General features: G+C 38.3%; 1 protein-coding gene across 8 annotated transcripts; it reads right to left on the reverse strand.

Moving 5' to 3' along the window:
* Positions 1 to 4,024: 4,024 nt before the first annotated feature.
* On the reverse strand, positions 4,025 to 22,870 carry LOC124873753 (zinc finger protein 436-like). Of its 8 annotated transcripts, none has more exons than XR_007039619.1 (5): positions 22,615 to 22,870; positions 19,314 to 19,405; positions 6,842 to 7,907; positions 4,433 to 4,602; positions 4,025 to 4,261 (listed from the first exon to the last, which is right to left on the reverse strand). XR_007039619.1 is itself a non-coding variant. In XM_047374688.1 (5 exons), exons 2-5 carry the CDS (start codon positions 19,320 to 19,322, stop codon positions 4,565 to 4,567), a joined length of 1,029 nt encoding a protein of 342 aa, XP_047230644.1. In that variant the 5' UTR covers positions 19,323 to 19,405; positions 22,615 to 22,870; the 3' UTR covers positions 4,025 to 4,564. The 8 variants fall into 8 exon arrangements, 7 of the variants coding, with proteins under 7 accessions (XP_047230644.1, XP_047230646.1, XP_047230643.1 ...); XM_047374688.1 differs by having other exon boundaries at positions 4,025 to 4,602; positions 6,842 to 6,925; positions 7,010 to 7,907; XM_047374690.1 differs by having other exon boundaries at positions 4,025 to 4,602; positions 7,130 to 7,907.
* Between the last annotated feature and the right edge of the window lie 567 nt (positions 22,871 to 23,437).

Consider the following 23,437-nt stretch of genomic DNA (forward strand, 5'->3'; position numbering starts at 1 on the left):
TGATACTCCTTCCATTTCAATATGATTGCTTGCACAGAGCTCCTTGAGATGTTTAAAGCTTGGGAAATCTTTTTGTATCCAAATCCTGCTTTCAACTTCTCCACAAGAGTACTGTCAGGAATGTTATTGTTGCACCTGAACTATTATTGTATAGCGGAGGTTCCCATGATATTAATCACAAGCATTCAGTGGAGTCAGGTTGTCCCTGCCTGTCAGTAAGGGGCACCTGAGTCCAATCCCTGGCATAGGTTGCGCTGATGTTGTGTTTTATTTAATTTATATTTTATCATCAGATACAAATAGCTTAGGTTTAGTTACATTTTATTTTAAACAGGAGCACCTTGAATATTTATAAGTAGCTTTATAATCTGAATAATAACAATAAGTAAGAAGAGAAGAATGTCACAGAATTGCAGTTATCAGTGAAAGCAGTAATTTAAATTTGTATCACATTTTGAGACTTAAAGCATTATCTATTTATATATTTCTAGGTTTAATTGGCTGCATACATGACAGTTTCATCCACTGATGCTTCACTAAATAAAGGAGATTATGTTTTATTTGTTTTATGTTTATATTATAGTTTTTATATTGATGCTGAACCTCTAATTTAATTCATGTCTGGTTGTTTTTCCCGATTGGTTCTTATAGCTTTTAGTCTGATAACTCCTTCTCTTTTAGTGATGTATGAACCTGGAAGCTTCCATTGCCTTTTGCATTGTTGCTGACACACCTGAATGTCCCCACTGTGGGACAATAAAGGATTTTCAATTCGATTCTCAATTAAATACACTTAATCAATACAAATGTAGTTGACAGCAGCTGATTGTAGTTTTGTACTGTGAAGTTCATAAGTCCTGTAGCCACATAATCAGCTATGAGGAAGCCAAGTGGCCTGGGTCTGTACATGACACATAAAGTGGTTTGTAAAAGTATTCATACCCTTTGAACTTTTCCACATATTGTTACATCACAACCACAAACATAAATATATCTTATTGGAACTTTATCTGAAAGATCAACACAAAGTGGTATACAATTGTGAAGTAGAACAAAAATGATACATGATGTCTCTTTTACAAATAAAAAACTGTCAATACTTTGTGGAACCACCCTTTGCTGCAGTTAGAGCTGCAAGTCTTTTAGGGTGTGACTCTACCAGCTTTGCACATCCAGTGACTGAAATTTCTGCCCATTCTTCTTTGCAAAACAGCTCGAGCTCAGTCAGATTACAATGAGAGTGTTTGTGAACAGCAGTTTTCAGATCTTGTCACAGATTCTTGATTGGGTTTAGGTCTGGACTTTGACTGGGCCATTCTAACACATTAATATGTTTTGTTTTAAACCATTTCATTGTAGTCCTGGCTTTATGTTTAGGGTCATTTTCTTGCTGGAAGGTGAACCTCCGCCCCATTCTCAAGTCTTTTGCAGACTCCAACAAGTTTTCTAACCCTAACCCTGCCAGGTATCTGGATCCATCCACCTTCCCATCAACTCTGACCACCTTCCCTGTCCCTGCTGAAGAGAAGCAGCCCCAGAGCATGATGCTGCCACCACCATATTTGACAGAGGGGACGGTGTGTTCAGAGTGATGTGCAGAGTTAGTTCTCCGCCACACATAGTGTTTTGGATTTTGGCCAAAAAGTTCAATTTTGGTCTCGTCTGACCAAAGCACCTTCTTCCACATGTTTGCTGTGTCTCCAACATGGCTTCTGGCAAACTGCAAATGGTACTTCTTATAGCTTTCTTTTGCCACTCTTCCATAAAGGCCACATTTGTGCAGTGCACGACTTTTACAGGTCCTTCTCAAAATATTAGCATATTGTGATAAAGTTCATTATTTTCCATAATGTCATGATGAAAATGTAACATTCATATATTTTAGATTCATTGCACACTAACTGAAATATTTCAGGTCTTTTATTGTCTTAATACGGATGATTTTGGCATACAGCTCATGAAAACCCAAAATTACTATCTCACAAAATTAGCATATCATTAAAAGGGTCTCTAAACGAGCTATGAACCTAATCATCTGAATCAACGAGTTAACTCTAAACACCTGCAAAAGATTCCTGAGGCCTTTAAAACTCCCAGCCTGGTTCATCACTCAAAACCCCAATCATGGGTAAGACTGCCGACCTGACTGCTGTCCAGAAGGCCACTATTGACACCCTCAAGCAAGAGGGTAAGACACAGAAAGACATTTCTGAACGAATAGGCTGTTCCCAGAGTGCTGTATCAAGGCACCTCAGTGGGAAGTCTGTGGGAAGGAAAAAGTGTGGCAGAAAACGCTGCACAACGAGAAGAGGTGACCGGACCCTGAGGAAGATTGTGGAGAAGGGCCGATTCCAGACCTTGGGGGACCTGCGGAAGCAGTGGACTGAGTCTGGAGTAGAAACATCTAGAGCCACCGTGTACAGGCGTGTGCAGGAAATGGGCTACAGGTGCCGCATTCCCCAGGTCAAGCCACTTTTGAACCAGAAACAGCGGCAGAAGCGCCTGACCTGGGCTACAGAGAAGCAGCACTGGACTGTTGCTCAGTGGTCCAAAGTACTTTTTTCAGATGAAAGCAAATTCTGCATGTCATTCGGAAATCAAGGTGCCAGAGTCTGGAGGAAGACTGGGGAGAAGGAAATGCCAAAATGCCAGAAGTCCAGTGTCAAGTACCCACAGTCAGTGATGGTCTGGGGTGCCGTGTCAGATGCTGATGTTGGTCCACTGTGTTTTATCAAGGGCAGGGTCAATGCAGCTAGCTATCAGGAGATTTTGGAGCACTTCATGCTTCCATCTGCTGAAAAGCTTTATGGAGATGAAGATTTCATTTTTCAGCACGACCTGGCACCTGCTCACAGTGCCAAAACCACTGGTAAATGGTTTACTGACCATGGTATCACTGTGCTCAATTGGCCTGCCAACTCTCCTGACCTGAACCCCATAGAGAATCTGTGGGATATTGTGAAGAGAACGTTGAGAGACTCAAGACCCAACACTCTGGATGAGCTAAAGGCCGCTATCGAAGCATCCTGGGCCTCCATAAGACCTCAGCAGTGCCACAGGCTGATTGCCTCCATGCCACGCCGCATTGAAGCAGTCATTTCTGCCAAAGGATTCCTGACCAAGTATTGAGTGCATAACTGTACATGATTATTTGAAGGTTGACGTTTTTTGTATCAAAAACACTTTTCTTTTATTGGTTGGATGAAATATGCTAATTTTGTGAGATAGGAATTTTGGGTTTTCATGAGCTGTATGCCAAAATCATCCGTATTAAGACAATAAAAGACCTGAAATATTTCAGTTAGTGTGCAATGAATCTAAAATATATGAATGTTAAATTTTCATCATGACATTATAGAAAATAATGAACTTTATGACAATATGCTAATATTTTGAGAAGGACCTGTAGTTGTCCTGTGGACAAATTCCCCCACCTGAGCTGTGGCTCTCCAGATGGGGGGCTGCATCTCTGATCAGTGCTCTCCTTGTTCAGCCTGTAAGTTTAGGTGGATGGCCTTGTCTTGGTAGGTTTCCAGTTGTGCCATACTCTTTCCATTTCTGGATGATGGATTGAACAGTGCACCTCTGAGGCTGTCACAGAGCAGCTTTATCTGTACTGCAATTAGATTGGACTCTAGTCATTAGCAATCATCAGGCGACATCTGAAGGCAAATGGTTGCACTAAGAGTAAAGGGGGATTAAATACTTTTGCACACCGCATTTTCAGTTTTTTATTTGTTAAAATAAATCATTTTTTAAATCATGTATACTTTTTGTTACATTTCACAATTGTATACCACTTTATGGTGGTCTTTCACATAAAATTCCCAAAAAATATACTTATGTTAATGGTTGTAATGTGACAATATGTGGAAAAGTCCAAGGGGTACGAATACCTTCACAAGCCACTGTAATTTACTTGAGTCTACACCAAGTGCTAGGCTTGCCTTATATATTAATTTATACAAATAACATTTGTTATAATTTATGATTTACCAATCACTTCCCAACTATAGACAAGTGATTTCATTTTTTGAAGTTTCTTTATTGTCTGCGAGTGAAATCCAGTAGTTATTGATAGTTTCTTCATACAAATAATATCATCCACCTCTGTGGGCACCTCACCCACATTTAACTGATGCTCCAGCAGTTGTATTTCAACTTGTTTTCTGCAGCTGCATTTTTAAGCTTTCCTTTCTGATTATACATGTTTCTATGTTTTCTTGTAAGCACACCTTGTACAGCTGTTTCACAGGAAGCTCTAAAGACAGAAAAATATCTAAATTTCAGTTGCATGTCAACTCTTTTTCATATGAAGTCATGAGCCAACCTTTAACTTCTTACACAAATTGCATATGTTGTATATAGCCAGTGAATGCTGTGTCATTCAGTTGGTAAAGGTTAAACATAACAATAGCTAACTGGACCTTACCTTATTTAACTAGATTTTTCATATTTTATATCGATTTGCTGTCATGTCCTTTGTGTGCCTGCTGGGTTGCACCTTTCTACTCAGAGCTTGTTAACCATGGTTCCTGAAACGGGGCCCCCAAACTTTAGGTTGTCATTCATAGCATCCAAAAGAGTCTGAAGTCTGGGTTCCTGCACAGAGAAGTTAAGCTATTTATTCAGGAATGGGAAAAAACAGAAAGACCTTGGTCAAAAGATCTTCAGGTTCTACAACTTGTGTAAAATGCTATAAGACCATTGATCTGAGTTGGATTACTTCAGATTTGTGAGAAAGAACAATTTCCTAATAAAATTCAAATTTGGTTATATAAAGGTTTAGTAAAAATAAAGAACGAACAGGGGGAACTTTACAGCCCATTTTAGTCTCTAAACAGAAAACCACATCATTGCTTTAACTGGAACAGTTTGAATTAACCGGTTTGGTGATACATAATCAGGAATTAGTGTTTCTATAAGAAACAGGAATTAAACAGGAGAATGTCCAGGATCTTAAAGCACCCGAGGCCACAAACAAAGTGATGCACATCGCCGTTTTCCACACAAGTGTAAAACTATAGAAATGAGCACAGCCCCACGACAACTCCACGGCAGTTAGCTCAACGATGGCCATGCTTACTGGGTTTACTGGAAACTGTTGATATGAACACAACAACAGAGACCCATGATGATCCAATAATTCAGCCAAATCAATCACTTTATTTATATAGCCTTTTCCAACCCAAATAAGGAAACTAAAGCACGTCACAATGACAGTTCAAAAAGATGAGATAAATAAAAACTAAATAAAGTGCCGCCATATTAAGTATTGAAGCCTAACTGAATAAAAGGTTTTGAGTTTTGATTTAAAAGACCGAGGTCAGCAGCGGTGAAGAAGAGGGCGGCGTTTCCGCCTGGGGGTGTTAGTTAAAAGGCGAGCTGCTGTGCTCTGAACAAGTTGGAGGTGAGAGAAGGACAACTGGGGGACATCGTTGTCGAGCATTGCAGCAGTCGATTGTAGAACTGATGAAAGCGTGGACAGCCTTCTCCATGTCTCCAGGTCATGTATAAAATGTTGTGACTGGCTATAAAAGATTGTGCAAAATGGTGCAAGTACCTTTAACAACAATGGCATTATTATCATTAGCAATACAAATAATTAGACCCTCAAAAGTACACATATTGATGACAGACGACAGACACGCTTTTGTAACCAGGAATCCATTTTAGTCAACCAGCCTACAAGTTGCAAATGCTTTTAACCAATATTGTGGGAAGGATGTCCGTCTGGTTAAACTGAGTAGCTTCCTGTTTTTGCTGGTTAAACCAGTAGGTATGTGAATGAACACACTTCTTAGGGACACGTTTTAGTTTACAGTAACAGTGTGCATGACCCATGTAAATAGTGTACAACAGTAACAGATGTCTCATTTTAAATATATTAATATATAACAGTTGCTGACTGTGTTTTTAAGTTCCTCCTCTTCCTGTTCTGAGGACGGGATTTTTGAGTGCACAGGCAACAGATATTAGAGCCGGTCAAATTTACATTTAGCTGCATTTGGAAATGGCAGCGTGCCATAAGGAGGAGTCTGCTATTCCCACATATGTGCTTAATTCCCAGTTGGTTGGGATGTACAACAGAAACATGCTTGGAATCGTTCAGCTTCGTAGAGCTGGATTTTTCTCTGTGCTTAAACTGTTTTCTGGATTTAAATGTAGGCCATGTTTTATTTGGAAATCCACACAAGTCTTTATACACGAGGCCCCTATTGACTGCAGTATTTATCCATACTGTCCTTTTCTTGTCCAGTAGATGGTTCTGTGATTCCAATTACAGAGGTTAAAATGTTTGCTTTAGCAATGAAATAATGATTTCTCCTTCTAAAACACAGAACTGTGTTTTTGTTCAAGTTTGTAGAACATACCATGATTAACTCTGTGTTGAGTCAATTTGCATCTGACAGTGCGTCTTATCTGTGAGTTCTCATGTGTCGATTGAGAACATTTCTCCACCTGAAAGATTTCTTACACAATTCACAGAAAAATGGCTTCTCACCAGTGTGAGTTCTCATGTGACAAGTCAAATCATTACTTTCTCGAAAAGATTTCTCACAAAGGTCACAGGAGTATGGTTTCTCGCCTGTGTGAGTTCTGATGTGTACAGTCAAGGTACTTTGCTTGTTGAAAGCTTTTCCACAAGTCAGACATGAGAAAGGCTTCTCACCTGTGTGAGTTGTTATGTGATAGGTCAACTGACTGCTGCCACTGTAAGATTTACCACATACTTTACAAGAATAAGGCTTCTCACCCGTGTGAGTTCTCATGTGTCGCACCAAATTACTACGATCTCGGTACGATTTTTCACATAACTCACAAGGATACGGCTTCTCACCTGTATGAGTTCTCATGTGTGCCGTCAAGGCAGGCTGCCTAGGGAAACCTTTTCCACAGGTAAGGCATGAGAAAGGCTTCTCACCTGTGTGAGTTCTCATGTGACAAATCAAATTACTACTGTTAATGAAAGATTTATCACATAGTTTGCAAGCAAAGGGCTTCTCACCTGTATGAGTTCTCATATGTACGATTAAGATTTGTCGAGTAGTGAAACATTTGCCACATACTTCACATAAGGGTAATTTCTTTTTATGCTCAATTAGCTTTGAGATGTCTAAATTGTCACCTTGTTTTCTGGGTTTTTTGCATCTTTTCTTTGGCCTCAGCTCTTTGTCATTATTTGATCCAGAGTCTTGCTGAGTGTTTCCTTGTTGATGTTGGTTTTTATCTTCAGGGCAGGTTGAACAAAGCAGATGATTCTTGATAGTTTCTGGTTCACTGGAGTCGTTTTGATCAGTAGGAGTCAGAATAAAGGAATCAGTCTCCTGCTTCACTAAAAGTTGCTCTTCATCCTGAAAGATGCAGAGTTGAACTTGTTCTTCTTTAACGGGCCATGGTTCTGATCCATCTTTTGTCTCAATCATCTGCTTTGGTTCTGGTTCCTCCTGTTCAATCTTTACAAGTTCTGGTTCTCTGTGGAATGTTTCCTCATGTGCAGCAGTCACCTTTAAGGTGTTGTACTCTTGCTTCACTAAAATCTGTCCTTCCAGATTACAGCAGAAGTCCTCCTGTTCCTCCTTAATCTGAACAATTTCCAGTTCTAGTTCCTCCTTTGTCTCCATCATCTGCTGCAGCTCTGGTCCATTGTGAAATATTTCCTTATAAGCAGGAGTCACAAGTGAGGTGTTGGTCTCCTCCTTCACTAAAAGTTGCTCTTCATTCTGAAAGATGCACAGTTCAACCTGTTTTTCGTCGATTGATTGCGGTTGTCGGTCCTCCCATTCCTTTTTTATTTCTACAGTGTCTGATATATTTTCATCAAGAACAGAGTTCCTCTCTTTGGTTATGAGAAAGTGACCAGCAGCAACCTCCCACGTAGTAACAGACATGATGCTGTAGAAGACCTGAGGTAATAAAGAACAGTAGAACAATGTTTTGTAAAGTGTTTTTAGAGATATATAAAAAACACTGGACATAGACATTATTTTCATTTAGTTTTTTACAGGAATGTATACAAGTTGCCTTTATAATCAGTCATAAGTTTAACTAAAAACTGTAGGTATCAGGAGCCCCTGGGTAGTGCAGAAAGATACATATTACACACACTGAAATGTTTTAAATCATCATATTTTCAAAAGATGAAAAGGATAAAATATGAAGTGTTCGACATTTATGGGTCTGGAAGGGGCTACAAAACCTTCACGAAGGCTTTGGGACAACAGAGAACCAAAGTCAACCTCTATCCACAAATTGAGTGAACATGGAACAGTGGATAACCTGCATTGGAGAGGCAGGCCTACCAAATTTAATCCAGGAATGCATCGAGGACTCACCTAAGAGGTCACAAATGAACCCAGTACTGCAAACGCCACTTACATTAAAGAAAGCTTTCAGAAATTGAAGTGTTAATTATTTATTTATCAATCAACAAAATGCAGTGAATGAACAAAAGAGAAATCTAAATCAAATCAATATTTGGTGTGACCACCCTTTGCCTTCAGAACACCATCAATTCTTCTAGGTTCTCTTGCACACAGTTTTTGAAGGAACTCGGCTGGTAGGTTGTTCTAAACATCTTGGAGAACTAACCACAGATCTTCTATGGATGGAGGCTTCCTCACATCCTTCTGTCTCTTCATGTCATCCCAGAAACACTCCATGATGTTGAGATCAGGGCTCTGTGGGGCCAGACCATCACTTCCAGTAAGTCTTGTTCTTCTTTACGCTGAAGATAGTTCTTAATAACTTTGGCTGTATGTTTGGGTTCGTTCACTTAGCATTTTGTAAATTGATAAAAATGAACAATCATCATTTATATTTCAGGGAGCATTCTTTCTTTACAGCATTTCTTCACACCTGCCTAAAACTTTTGCACAGTACTGTATATAAATAAACTATTTAATGATCAGGTCTGGAATGCAACTGAAACAAGTTTGGCATTTAAAGTAATCCAAGAAAAGTAGTTTTTTTTAATCGATAACAGCATTTAATAATTTCTGCTAACAATTGAACAATGATCTTTGCAAAATGTTGGTCATTGAGCGCAGCCATTATCTGGTCATCCCCAGACCAATGGGCTTGTTGAAAAGCTCAATGGGACAACCCAAAGGTAATTATAATGTCAGTATTTTACTGTAATTCATCAGATGCGATATGCTTTCTTGATTGATGCTTTTTTCGATTCTGTATGAACTACTACAAACTTTGTCCTTTTTGACTGTGGTAAAATACAGCCTTTGTGCTGGGAGTGAAATACTGATGTCTTTCATTCTGCTCAACAGTTTGGTTTCCTTCACGTTCCCCTCCACCAACTCTTGATCCATGACCTCCTGTGATTACAGTTGTAAACAGCTCCTATGATCCTGACCTGATCCTCCCCTTGATATGAGGCATTTAGCTCCAACAGAAACCTTTTATGTGGCCTCTGTTTGCTGTGCTACTAGGGCCTGAATAATTGCTACCATCAGTGTTAGGGGTAATAGCCCTAGGATGGATAGATCTGTCCACAATGACATGAGTGCTAATCTGTGAGACTGCAACTTTACCTTTTAGCCTACTTTTGACTCTCGTACAAACACAAGTTTTCTGTCACATAAGTTATAAATAATTTCTCCTTAAAGATTTCCCATATTGAGATATATTCTCAAATATCTGGAATTAGACAGTGGACACCTTCTTAATGTACCAGACATCTGATTAATATTATTTTTTTCTTTTAACCCAGGTTGACAGTAAGATTGAACACACAATGAGCCAAGAGTTGGTGTTTAAGTCCATAAAAAGACATGACTAAAACCTAGTGCAGCAAAACATAATAGTGCAACAAAAGAAATCAGTAGTAGAACCTTTCATAAGCAACACACTTCCAAGGTTGAAGACCAAGAGCCTCTCCATCCAGCCAGCTGCTGAAGCCCCTGTAGAACCTGTCTCCATTCCAGCACCAAAAGACAGTATACCAGCCAAGGCATCATCTTTGGCAAAAATATCTGGCAACAGTAGAAGATTGTGTGTTTTGGGATTTATTCTACATTCAAAGTATTTGGGAATTGTAGGACTTTAACATCTAAAATTTCCTTTATTTCCTATATTATAGGAGTGTGATGGAAATTCTTGCAGTAAGTATTCCACAATGTATGACCTTTAGGTTTACCTCACTCCAGTGAACATCTGTGTTAGAGGAGGAAGCTGTAAAAGCCATTATCAGAAGTTTAATGGTTAAGGGCATTTGTTAGGGTGATGCCTCGGGGAGAGTAGATGGTTGTTCCTAGGTAACCTAGTCACCTCTGAACTCAAGAAGGGTCTGGGGTCGTAAAACACAGACTCTTTAAAGTTGAGATAACACTGTCATGTTCTGGTATAAATACTGTGTGTAAATGTTGATCGGGGCTCTGTTTCACTGACTAACCTCAGTGTCAGGGTCTTCAAACGCTGAATGCCTTTGAATAAAACTTATAAAGACAAAGTCCGGATTTTCTCTTGTTGTGAGTCAACTTCTACCCACTTTGATAAGAAAATTCAACAACAATTTTAGCGTCACGAACAGGATCTAACAGGAGACCGCAGGATGGGACACGGACGCCTGGCCAGCCTGAGAGTTGTTCTCAGTCCACTTCCATTTTACGGAGGGGAGTTCTGGTGCCTGCCTGCGGCTTCTGGCCGATTAGATCCGAACTATTTGTCTTCAAATATATCTGGGTGAGAAGTTGCTCTGTATGATATAATGTATATTATTATTTTTATTACACATTAACCATCATCTCCTAACTAATTAATTAGGTTCCAGAGTTGCGAGAGGGAGGACATCAGCTGAGGGCCCAGTTACCCTGTTAAGGAATGACAGGGAGGTTCTCATTGGTAACAATGGGATAAAGCAGAACACAGGGTTTTGCGGGTTGTTTTTAACAATTTTCTACACCTCATAAAGGAGAAAAGCCAGACGGCACCTTGAGGCATCAGGGGTGTCTCCTTCTTCATACTCTGATTTATAAAATAATGAAAGGAAAAAGTGGAGATGATTGTGTTAAATGTGCTTTAATTTGGAAGATAAGTTTGGTTTTTTACAGTGTGGAAGTTTAAGTGTAAATCAGTTAAATAGTTTAAATAGTTTAAAGTAAAACAGTTGATGGAAAAATAAATAAAAAAACATAAGAAGAAGATTAAAAAGCACAGAGTGCATCAATTAAGGTGTTAAAGAGTTAAAACTTTCCTGAAGGAAGTTTAGTTTGTCTTAAATATTGCGATCAGTCGGAAAAGAAGGTAAAAGTGAAAAGGGACATTAGAGAGTCGAAAAGAAAGTGGTTTTAGAAAGGAGTATAGTTCATGTTGTGGAAGGAAGTGACAGGCAGGTAGACAACTGACTGACTGACTGATAATATTTCTTTGTACAAAATCTGAACCTATACTAAACTTTTTCTTCTGCCTCTCTCACACACAAATACACACATATATGGGATTTGAGTTCAACATCTGCGTTTTTGAATCTGGATTTTAGAAACCTGCCCTTCTCCATGGCTACTCCACCAGAGATGCTTCTTCAGCACGGCCTGAAAGAGAGAGATCTGCCTTCCTGTCTGCCTGCTTGTTGAAAATCGCAGTGTGAGTTTCCAGAACAAAACTCAGAAGAAGTCTGGACCCACTGAGATGGACAACGATCCATGCTGTTTGCAAGAGCCAGAAGAGCAATACACTGGATTTATATTGAAAGCATCTTATGCGGGCAGAAGAGAAACCGGAGCAAAGTTTCTTCTTTCTCCCTCCTGGAGAAGTTAAAGTGGACAAAGAATGATTGAATGTCTCACCAACAGACCTGGGAAGGTCCTGGTTGTTTTTTGGACTGATAGAGGACTGTGTGCCTGACAGTCTGACTCTGGAGCGATTTAGAAACTGATGGAGGTAACGTACAAACACACATTTACATAAATCTTTTCCTATTTTCTGCAATGAAGAACGCTTATTAACCGCTGCTCATGTTACGCTTGCTTGACGTTGACATATATAGCGGGTTAAAATATTATTTTAGGGTTAGAAAAGTATCTTTAAAAGGGTGATAATTTAACTCATTTGATACTTTCCAGTTAATTCTTTTAGAGAAACAAGTTCTCTTTTGTCGTGGAATATTCAGGGTCAATTATTCTAGTTATTAAAAGTTATTAAAAGCAGAGGAAGTTACAACATCTCCAAAACTCAGCAGTAACCATGTGTTTCTATGTTATTCTCAGGACAGATCTCATGAAGGAGCATTTTTAAAACCCAGCGCATGTTTAAAACCTGATGGGTTTCTCCTTCAGATATTATTTTCTGTTGTCAGATTTTGTATCCCATAAATCTAATGGTTAGAGACCTCATAAAAACAGGCTTAGTTCTACTGCAGATGGTCTTCATACAGTTTCTGACACAGTATTTACAGTTTGGTGCAGTTTTTGTCCACAAGTGTTAACTGACGCTTATGGAAAGTACAAATTCATTGTTTTTCACAGCAGCTGCTGGGAAGAGGTTATATTAGTGTTTTTTTCTTCCCTCTTCTGATTCATGCAGCGTGTTGATTTATACTGTACCTTATATCAGATCCTGACAAAAAACTATGAAAGGTTTGGTTCTGCAGTTTCCTTTTTTCTCCCTTTGGAGAAGGAAAGAGAAACCTGATCAGTTCTGTGTTGCATAGGAATCTTAAAACACTTGTTGTTTTCTAAGATATCACCAACTAAAAACTTTTAAAACTTTTGAGAGTAATTGGTTTTGTGAAACACATTTTCCTTGGTAAAACAAACCTTTAAAATGAGAATGAAAAATGGGGTTATTTAGAAAGAATCTGATTGGACAGTGGTACCACACATAAATTAAACTAATCTCATGTTTCCTAAAAGACTCTGCATGAAAAGGCCTTCAGAACCGTGGAGTTATTTTCCACCACAGTATCAAGTTTTTTAAGCATGCTTTTTCTTTATTTTAAAACAGATCTGGTTTTTGTTCTTGGTTTTTTTTTAGCATAATGTTTGTCTGAAGCTTCTTATGAACTGTGTTAGAAGCAAATATGATCTGAGGTAAATTAGGAGCTGTGAACTAATAATTTTAAATCTGATTATTGTCCAAGCAGAAATAATATATTTAGCCAATCCTTCAATCTCTGCAGAAAGTTAACACCATTGTTCAATGCAGTAGTACTCAACTTGTGGTTCCTGGACTCCTGAAGCCTGTAAGCCATAGATTTTGGGTCCATAAAATTATAATATTTAATTAAAGGTAGACCGATTACCTATTAAAATATATCTAAGTCAATGATGAGTTCCAGTCATTTGGTGGCTTTGAAATGCAAGAATACTCAAAATTTCTACTCTGGGGACACAGATTGGGGTTGAAGAGTTTAGTTTTGGAACCAAGGTTAGGATTTTTATAACAGAATAAAGACAAGTAAAATCCTTTATTTTAGGAAAAGAAAAGAAATAAAGGCTCTCTTAACAGTAAGAGGATGGTCGGCTCAAACTCAAGTCTCCTTGTTTGATTTCTTAGGGTTTAAAGATTAAAAGAATACATATGAGTACAAAGGTACACAAGGTGATTTCAGATTATTAAGAGATAAAATATTGGAACATTTATCAGCATTTGGATTATTAAAGAGGGGTTCTAGTAATAAGTTTTCCCCAACTCTCAAAATTTAAATAGGCCAAATTAAAGAAAATGATGTTTGTTCTTTTTGAAACACTATGTGGAAAAAAGTCCAGTTTGGAGTCAAACTTATTATTTTAATTTCTGATTAAATCAAACACTGCAGTTTTGTTTAGTTTGGATATAACATAAAAATGTCAACGCCGGTTTAAAATACTTCTTTACATTTAACCTGAGCAGAGAAATTCTTGAATGCAGCTGCGATCAAATTGAGCCAAACAAAAAGAGAATTATAACAATAACTCTCAGGATTGTAGTTATTATTATTATAGAGTTACAGTACAAAGAATTAGCAAAAGGTTTCAGCATCAGTGAATTTGGATTCATATAAGAGAAAACTGTTGCTGTGCTTCTAAATAGTTTGAGATCTCTTTGGATTATGTGCACTGATTTTTAAAAAGGATCCTGACGATTGTCATAACAAAATTGATCAATTATAGCATTAAAAGATATGGTTGAGAAAACATATTCTGAAAAGAAATTGTTAAAAATTTCTTTGAATTCTTGAAGCTTCAAATTTGGCCATTTGTTTGTCTTTGATGTTTGTTTTTGTTTTGATGGAATAAATGTTTGTTTATTTGTTGCATGAAACAATAATCCATGTTTAGAATAATGTTTCTAAATCCCAGATTGATTAAAACTTTGAGTTTTCAGGAGAGTTAAGAAGCAGCTTGTTTCTGAGGTAGGTTCATGTTAACAGTTTTGTAGTTTAAGGTTCATTAAGATGGGTTGGAATGAAGAAACTGTGGTTCCGCCCATAGGCTGTCAATCAGAGGTTAGTTCTGCCTGACTCCGCCCACCTACCAGGTTGGTTCACACCTTTGTTGTCATGGTAACGCTCAGCACCTCCCTTCCTGAGTTTTAACACTGTTTAAGAGACAATAGAATCAAAATGCTTGTAGTGATTGTTGCCTTAAAAACATGTTTTTTTTTGTATAATAATTAAGGATGTAGCATGACTTTTAGATTTATGTGTTTTATTACTAAAAGGTTAATGAAATAGTTTAAACTAGTTTGAAGAATTAGTTTTGCATGCAGAATCATTGGTGATTTATTAGATTGAAAGTTTCCCCTGGTACCATTAAACTAGCTGACAATTCAAGATATGCAAAAGTAAGGAATATATTTTTGATAAAGAATCTGAGTTATGACTTTATACTTGGTAGGAATTATTTATTTGATTCAATTTGTAGGGTTTATTCATCTAAATTACATTAGATGTCCATCAATCTAATACTCATCTTCATACAAGACAAATCAGGATGATATGTGACTAATTTCTAAGTGAGACATTGATGAACTGAATAACTAAAGTTTGTGTTTTGTTGTTAATGGAACTAAATTGCAGTTAAAAACATCTGGATTTTCTTTATGTTGCTTTTCTTAAATTCATAGTGACACATAGTTATGTCAGAATTCATTTATTTGTGATCTTGGTTACTAGAACATTTTTGTTCAAACTTTTTGCTGGATTGTCGCATGGGTTGGACCCTGCGTCAGAAGAGGGGAATGTCAGAATAAAGTAACATGGGGTTCCAAAAGTTGTAGCACCCATGGGAAAAGGGTAGCTCAGACCTCCAGTGAGGACTTAGTGACAATGCGAGAGAGACGTTGTACTTTGTTTATATAAATGGTGCATAGCTCCCTAAGACCACATTATGATAACCTCTCTGAAATTATGGTGTTGATTTTTTGTGAAATTTTACATCTCCACAGATTAGACCATTTTTGAAATTCTTTTTGGGTTTTCTGAAACTATGAAATATTGACCTGTAATCAGACCTTCCTCAAACATGTCACATTTTTGATATTCAGAATATTTAGCTGATGGTCACTGTTGGAAAAATTGTATATAGTTTTTTCTATTATCTTATATTCTGTTCCTTTTGTGTTATTTTAACTATTTTATCTTATAATCATTCAAGATGTGTGTGAGTAATTTTGTCTGCAGGCAAAGGTCATAAATGGAGCTGAGCTTGCGAGAGAAGAAGCAGTCCAGTTGAGGAGGTCATAAAGAGGGGCTGATTGCACTGAACAAGAGGCCAGAGTTGACCCTGCAAGTTGGAGGAGACTGTGGGAGAGATGTTGTTAAAAGATAAAGGAGTTTATGACCTGTCTAAGATGCAGCTGTTGTTTTCCCATCCTTTAGAGATTAATGTTCATTGTAAGTAGGGACAATCCTAAATAAAAAGGGGGTTCAGAGAGATGTTGTTCAGAATGGTTGGGGACTTGTAACTGAACATATCTCTGACCGTTCTCCTCGTACGAGTAAATAACTAATACTTTGTCTCTCTCTTCTTTTCTGTGTTGTTTAACTATTGTAGGTTGATTAAACCTGACAGTCACTGCTAGTATATCAGGTGAAGTCAGAAGATCAATTCTTTTGATTTTGTTGGATGTTTTGATGACGTTCATGTAGTTAAGCACTTAGGTTTGAGAATGGGACTTTGAATTGAAAATTAGCCGAGTGTTGTGAAGGCTCTACCTATTGTTCTCACTTATATGAGATTGAGACAAAGGACACAGGTAAATCTCAGTCCTTTTGAAGTGCTGTGTGGCAGGTCTCCTAATTTGGGCATGGGGATATTGCCAAGATCATTTTCTTCCACATCTTTGTGTGAAGATAGGATGTTGTTTTACTGTCAAAACCTGTCCACTGTGTTTTCTCAAGTTTCACAGACGGTGAAGGCTGCATTACCAGAAACAGCCACTTCCACCCTCCAGTCCTTTATTCCTGGGGACTGGATTCTGCTCAGAGAATTTAGGAGAAAACACTGGAAGTCCAGGCGCTGGAATGGCCCATATCAGATCCTACTAGACACCCAGGAAAGCTGCAGGAAAGCTGCAGGAAAGCTCCAGCTCCTCCAGCTTCATCTGGCTTCCAGGACACAAGTCATCTTCCAACTGGATCATCCACGGCCTGAAAGGTGTGAGGACAGCGGACCACCACAAGACAAAGAACTGTAAGCTGATCACTGGCGAGTAATTGAAGAGGTGGTTGAAGAACACTGTTCTTACAAGGGCACAATAATCCCTTGGGCAGTGCAACGTTATTTCAGAATCTACTTAAGGCCATCGCATTGCCTGAAAGTTAGAAATCATAAGGTCATTTGCCTCACTGCACACACACCACAGTGAGAGATTCTTTCCTCCCACTTTGACAGCGAAACTGACTCTGAGGAGGAAATCTCAGATGCTTTTATCTAACTTTTATGTTTATTACTTGATATTTATCATTATGGTATTATTACAAATTTGAATGTGTTCATTTCCACCGTTGTTTAGTTGGACTATGGAAGCCTAACTTCCAGCAGGTTAGAGTTCCTGTTTCTAAATATATTTCTAGAGGAGTTACCTACGACCACCCACCTGTACCAGACTGGTAACAGGGCAGCTTGAAGCCACTCAGGAGAGACAGCAGGATTTTTGTTTTTTTTATTTTTTAAGTTGTGTTTATAATTTGTTAATTTTCCTTTAGTTGTGATTATCTTGTAATCAGAAGAAGGGAGTGTGATGGAAATTCTTGCAGTAAGTATTCCACAATGTATGACCTTTAGGTTTACCTCACTCCAGTGAACATCTGTGTTAGAGGAGGAAGCTGTAAAAGCCATTATCAGAAGTTTAATGGTTAAGGCCATTTGTTAGGGTGATGCCTCGGGAAGAGTAGATGGTTGTTCCTAGGTAACCTAGTCACCTCTGAACCCGAGAAGGGTCTGGGGTCATAAAACACAGACTCTTTGAAGTTGAGATAACACTGTCATGTTCTGGTATAAATACTGTGTGTAAATGTTGATCAGGGCTCTGTTTCACTGACTAACCTCAGTGTCAGGGTCTTCAAACGCTGAATGCCTTTGAATAAAACTTATAAAGACAAAGTCCGGATTTTCTCTTGTTGTGAGTCAACTTCTACCCACTTTGATAAGAAAAATCCACAACAGTAGATACCCTGAAAACCTGGCATGGCATGAATACCAGTGTTCTCTTTCAAAAATTGGGTCGTATAAATGCAATTGCTTCGACATTGGCCGTACAGAACCCACATGGGAAATGGAGGGCAAGGTAACAAAAATTTTTTTAAACTATCTGTAATTTAGGAATCTGATTTCCCTGGATGCAGTATCACTACAATAATATGATTAAGTTAATTAACAAGCAAAAATCCATCTTTTCGGAAATTCAATGCCTACCTGAAAATGCTGGAGAGGCATCATAATACATCCTCTGCAGATAAGGTTTCCATGCTTCAAGGTTGGTTGATGACAACTGTTTGACAATGTACTTTAAAGGCTTCATGATGCTAAAATCTTTGTTTACATTTTTTTTACTGGAATCCTATAGAGAAAAGTTTATACGGCTTTATGAATGAAAAACATCACTGGTTTGGGGTTATAAGTATTTGCATATCATCAATAAGGACACAGTTCATTTCAAATCCCTCAGCTTTAACAAATGTTTTCAAAATGGCAAATTACTTAATATCCACCTTCGCCCTTACAGAAGACTTGACAGATGTGTGCTGCAAATGTGGGCTGGAAAATGTGGACGATCCCCAAGAGGATGTGGACATCATTTGGGTATAATAGTATTGTCTAAAACAGAGTTATATAAAATGTTGACACTATAAGAAAACTAAATGGTCCAAATCTTTACAGCCTCATTTGTCTATTTCCATGTATTATAGTTTACAATGATGAGTGACCACATGAAACAAATTTTAAAGTTCACAAAAGTATACTTAAGATGAGAACATTAACTCCTAAAATACTTCATAGGTAAGGATATTGCTCCTAGTAAGATGACACTAAAATAAAATGTTCAAGTAAGCATGAGAAGAGCAAGGAAGCACTTTAATTGTTGCTCCTGGACCATGTCATGTAGGCTTTGGGGTTGCCAAGTGCATGTGTGACCGTTTGTGACATTTATTGAGGTTGACACTTGATAATACTGGCCTTGTTTCATGAAAGGAAGAAAACATCAATAATCAATTGTCTTGTTTGTTTGAACACAGACTGTAGTTACAGAAAACTAACCCTATTTTTAAGTTAAGGTACAAAGAAGGCTTTTGACTCCAAAAAGGTTTTTTGAATATGTTGGACCCCGGTTATCGTTTTTCTTATTTGGCACAAAATAATGGGAAGCAGTATGTATCAATAGAGGGTGGGCAGGGTCTTAAACTGTTATAATAGTAAGCTCTTGCATGGGCTCCATTCCTGTTAGGGTAGCTAATCCCCCGATATGGCTTGAAGAAAAGGACAAACAGAAACATTCATTGCTTGCAGAAGCTTCAGATCTTTTTTGGAGAGCCTTGCAGCAGTGGAGTACAGGAAGAAGTAAGCTGATGACCCAAGGGGTGTTCCAGCTATTACATGACTATGATCATAAGATCAAGAGTGGAAAGAGAGTAGCAACCATGAACACACACATCTACTTTGATGAAAGTACCTGAAGAAAAGTATTGTTAAAGTATTGTTGGAAAACTGTACCTATGACACTAAGTTGGGGTGAAATAAAAGTTGTCTTTCATTCGGGAGTCGTTTTAACCGATTGTCTTCCTTTTTCTTAACGCTGACAGAAATAAAGAGGCCACCTGTGATTTTGACAGATTGCAATTGGTGGCGAGTTAGCATATTAATAAGCTGTTTTCTCACCTGACGCATGACCACTGATCACTCGGAAAAATGTCACAGTAGCTGAGTGTCCGAAGTTTCTTCAAAAAGCCCAAGCGAGTGCGCAATCAAGTCTAGGCAGAGCAGGAGGAAGTTGTGAGACTGTTTAGGCCACAGCAAGTGATTTGTTCAAATTTTAAGTGCAGTTGTTTACTTTCATTGTTGATATGTAATTAGTCTGGTACCACAGTCACTAGTTTGTCACTGTGGAGGAAAGGTTACATGTATTCATCTAGTTAATGTGGATTCTCTGTTCAACTTGTTTGGACAGAATAATAATTAAAATAAATGAAAATAAAAGCTATTGAATGTTTAATTATTATCATTTTAAGAAATGATGAAGGAGCCGCTTGGGTTGGGTCGCATGCCAACGGTGGAACCAGGCATTGCCTCTCTTATTTTCCCTTCTGACGAGGCTTTAATACCCATTGCCCACAACCGCAATGCCATGTCACAGACAACCTGCCCTGCAGGGCCTACAACTCAGGGGCCCAAATTGGGATCTTGCTTTCCCATTTGATGCTGGGCCTGTCATCCTTTTTGGTGTCTGTTCCATTGGACCAGTCGACGCAAGGCCAGGTGGATGCATCTCTCCAGGCCGTCACCTTAATAACTGCACTTGGATGCATGCACTTGACACTTCTTCATGCTCTGTGCCAGGCCACCCCCCCCTTCTCAACCACAGAGCCCCTTTTGAGTCTCTGTGGGCTGTCCGGGTGCTTGAGGCGTATGTCCATTCAACTGCACCCTTGCGGCAGACGGAGTGACGGAGTGCCTATTTGTTTGCCATGCTGGCTTACAGAAAGACTGGGCCTTTTCTAAGCAACCGCTTGCACATACAATTTTGGATGTGAACACTACATCTTATACCTTACAGGATCGGCTTCTACCGACTGGAGTTTACTGCCACTCCATGAGGGGCGTAACGACCTCGTGGGCTGCCATGAACTGCCTTCGGATGTTGTATGCAGGGTGGCCTCCTAGCCGAAGCCAGACACCTTTGCCAGGTTCTACAGGGTGAATGTGGCCACAACCCATCCTACAAGGCATTCTAAAGTAGCAACCTTCAACATCCTACTAAGGTGAGTGTTGTTGTGCCTGTTGTTAAAAGCTGATTTTTGGGTTCCTCGTGATCTTGTCAGTATAAGTCATCCAGTGCTTTACGCACTGCCTCTGGCAGTCAGTAGAGATGAAATAGAACAAAAGTTACGACTGTATCTAAAGTTCTATGAATACCAGATGACTGATGAGTTCTTGATCCCTTGGAATCCTCATGCTCGCGAAACAGCTTGAGTACGACTCGAGCTGCACATGTGCAAGAATAACCATTCAGTGCTTTACGCGCCACCTCTGTCGATCGTGTCCTCAAATCATTAGCACAGCTGCCAAACCACAGTAATCTTGAATGACAGTACGCTCTTTGTGGTCATATGGAAGACCAATTAAGAATATATACAGAAATAAATAAAAGCTCAATAAATAAATAACCATACGATTAAATACACAAAAAATGTAGTAAATAAATTCTTAAATTATTTAATGAGACAAAAATGTATGTCTAATTTAATTAGCTTCTTTATTTGTTCACCTTCGTATTAATTACCTTATTTATTTATTATCCATCAGTTTTAATTTTTTTTAATTAATGACTTATTTTTTTTATGTATATATTTCTGTCTGTTTTTCCTTTGTATTTTTTTACTCTATTTATTTGTTAAATACTATTTATTTATGCTAGTGCTCTTTACATTTCAGTATGCATTTCTACCTCATTATGCAAATGAGGAGGGGCTGCGTCTTCAGGCTTCAACTTCTGCATTCTAATTCCTCCAGTCTATTAGCAGATTCCCTTAAGAGGTCGGACACCATTGAGTTCGGACACTGGGAAGGTGGGGTCATTGCCATGCTGTCACGATGCGTTGTGTGGTGGGGGACGAGATGAGGCGTCTGTGCTTGGAGCGGGGGTGTGTGCTTTGCTCACTGTAAGCTTCAGAGCTCTTAAGGGAATCCGCTAGTAGACTGGAGAAATTAAAGCGCTGCTAAGAGGTCGGACACCGAACATCTACCTGCAGAGTTATCCATTGCTAAACAATGCTTTTTGGTGGGGAAAAGCCATGCAGATTCAAGCTATGCAGGCTATAGCTAATCAGCCAAAAGGCAGAATTTGACGCCTGAAGACACACACCCTCATCATTTGCATTATGAGGCAGAAATGCATACAGAAATGTAAAAAGCACACGTATAAATAAATAGCATTGAACAAACAGAGTAAAACATACACATAAATAAATACATTTAAAAATAAGTCATTAATAAATAAAGTTGAAAATTTTATGAATAATAAATGAAGGTTATTATTAAAAAGATAAAGAAGCTAATTACATTAGATATATACATTAATGTCTCATTGAATAACTTAATTACTACCTACATTTTGTTTATTTACTGCATTTTTGTGTATTTAATCGTATGTTTATTTATTTATTGAGCATTTATTTATTTCTGTATATATTCTTAATTATGGTAGGACTGGTCCTCCAAAGCGAAGTGTTAGCAGCATACAGGACCGTGATTAAAACTGCATAGACATTCCTTCTGGGTCTGACTGGTTGTGTCTGACCAGGAGCGGCGTATTTCTGCAAATGGCAGTAGGACCACTGGGAGGAGCCAGAGGAGGCTTGATTTTTTTTTTTCCCACAGATGATCTGTCTCATATTATACTGTCAGGATAAAGTGACAACTTTGACAAATATGTAAAAAATACAGGTGTTGGACAATGAAACTGAAACACCTGTCATTTTACTGTGGGAGGTTTCATGGCTAAACTGGACCAGCCTGGTAACCAGTCTTCATTGATTGCACATTGCACCAGTAAGAGCAGAGTGTGAAGGTTCAATTAGCAGGGTAAGAGCACAGTTTTGCTCAAAATATTGAAATGCACACAACATTATGGGTGACATACCAGAGTTCAAAAGAGGACAAATTGTTGGTGCACGTCTTGCTGGCGTTTCAGTTTCATTGTCCAACCCCTGTACATTTTTACAAGTTACCAACTGCAGCTTTAAAGGGCAATACGGGCCATGGTGCCATATAATATTAAACATATCCAAATGACAGTTCTTTAACTTTCCAGAGATGTCAGTTTAATAAAGCGGGACAGTAACTGACGGGTGTTTAGACCCATCAGATACTGATGTTTAATGCTGACAATGTCAGTAAGTACACGACTGTGCATTGAGAAATCAGCAGTGAACATTACAGAGATGTTACCATCCCAAATTACCTGATCTGGGTTTTCCAGCTGATATCCAGCAGTCTGAGCTGATGATCGATCTCTTCCTCCTAATGAACGATGTTTCTGAATATTTCTCCAGCAGCAGCAGTTAGTCGCTCTCTGATCAATTCTCTCAGATGATGAACCGAAGATGTTGTTACTGCAGACTCTGAAATATTCAGCTCACACAGCAAAAACCGACGATAAACAGAAGAAAAACCTGGAAGCTAACGATGCTAGCGCCTTGTTGTTTACTTCCGCCGGAAGTGTCACACGGTAATTACACCAGAAACGGTGTTCGCCCCTAAATTTCCTCCCCAACGTCAAAGGATCTGTTTTCTCCAGATTATTTTTAGTTAGTTTTGAGTCCCATTGCACACATTCAAATACATTTTCCGTAACTTGTAATGTGCAACCAGAACATTATTTCTGGGGTCTCGATAAATTTAAGCAAATTTAAATGTTATCATGTACAGGTAAAAATGGAACATGATGCAATGCAAATATATAAATGCTGAATTTAAAATATTTTTATTTTCTGTAACAACACTGTAAACATAAGAAATACAAAAATAGTATTTCTAAATAGATAAATAAATAAAATAAAGTAAAAATTAGTAATAATTATAGCTATTATGACCACAAAAAACAAGAGGAAACAAGACGTGGTAAATTTCTCATAGTGCTGCAAACTGCTACGTGTTGTCTCTGTACAATTATTTTCATATTAAGATCAGAAATTAACCTCAACACATTTTAACCTGGACATTTATAATTCTTCTGCTGACTGAAATTAATCATTTTTAACTTTATCATTTAATGCAAATAGGAT

This window comes from Girardinichthys multiradiatus, chromosome 9, assembly GCF_021462225.1.
Source record: "Girardinichthys multiradiatus isolate DD_20200921_A chromosome 9, DD_fGirMul_XY1, whole genome shotgun sequence".
NCBI classification, from domain to species: domain Eukaryota; kingdom Metazoa; phylum Chordata; class Actinopteri; order Cyprinodontiformes; family Goodeidae; genus Girardinichthys; species Girardinichthys multiradiatus.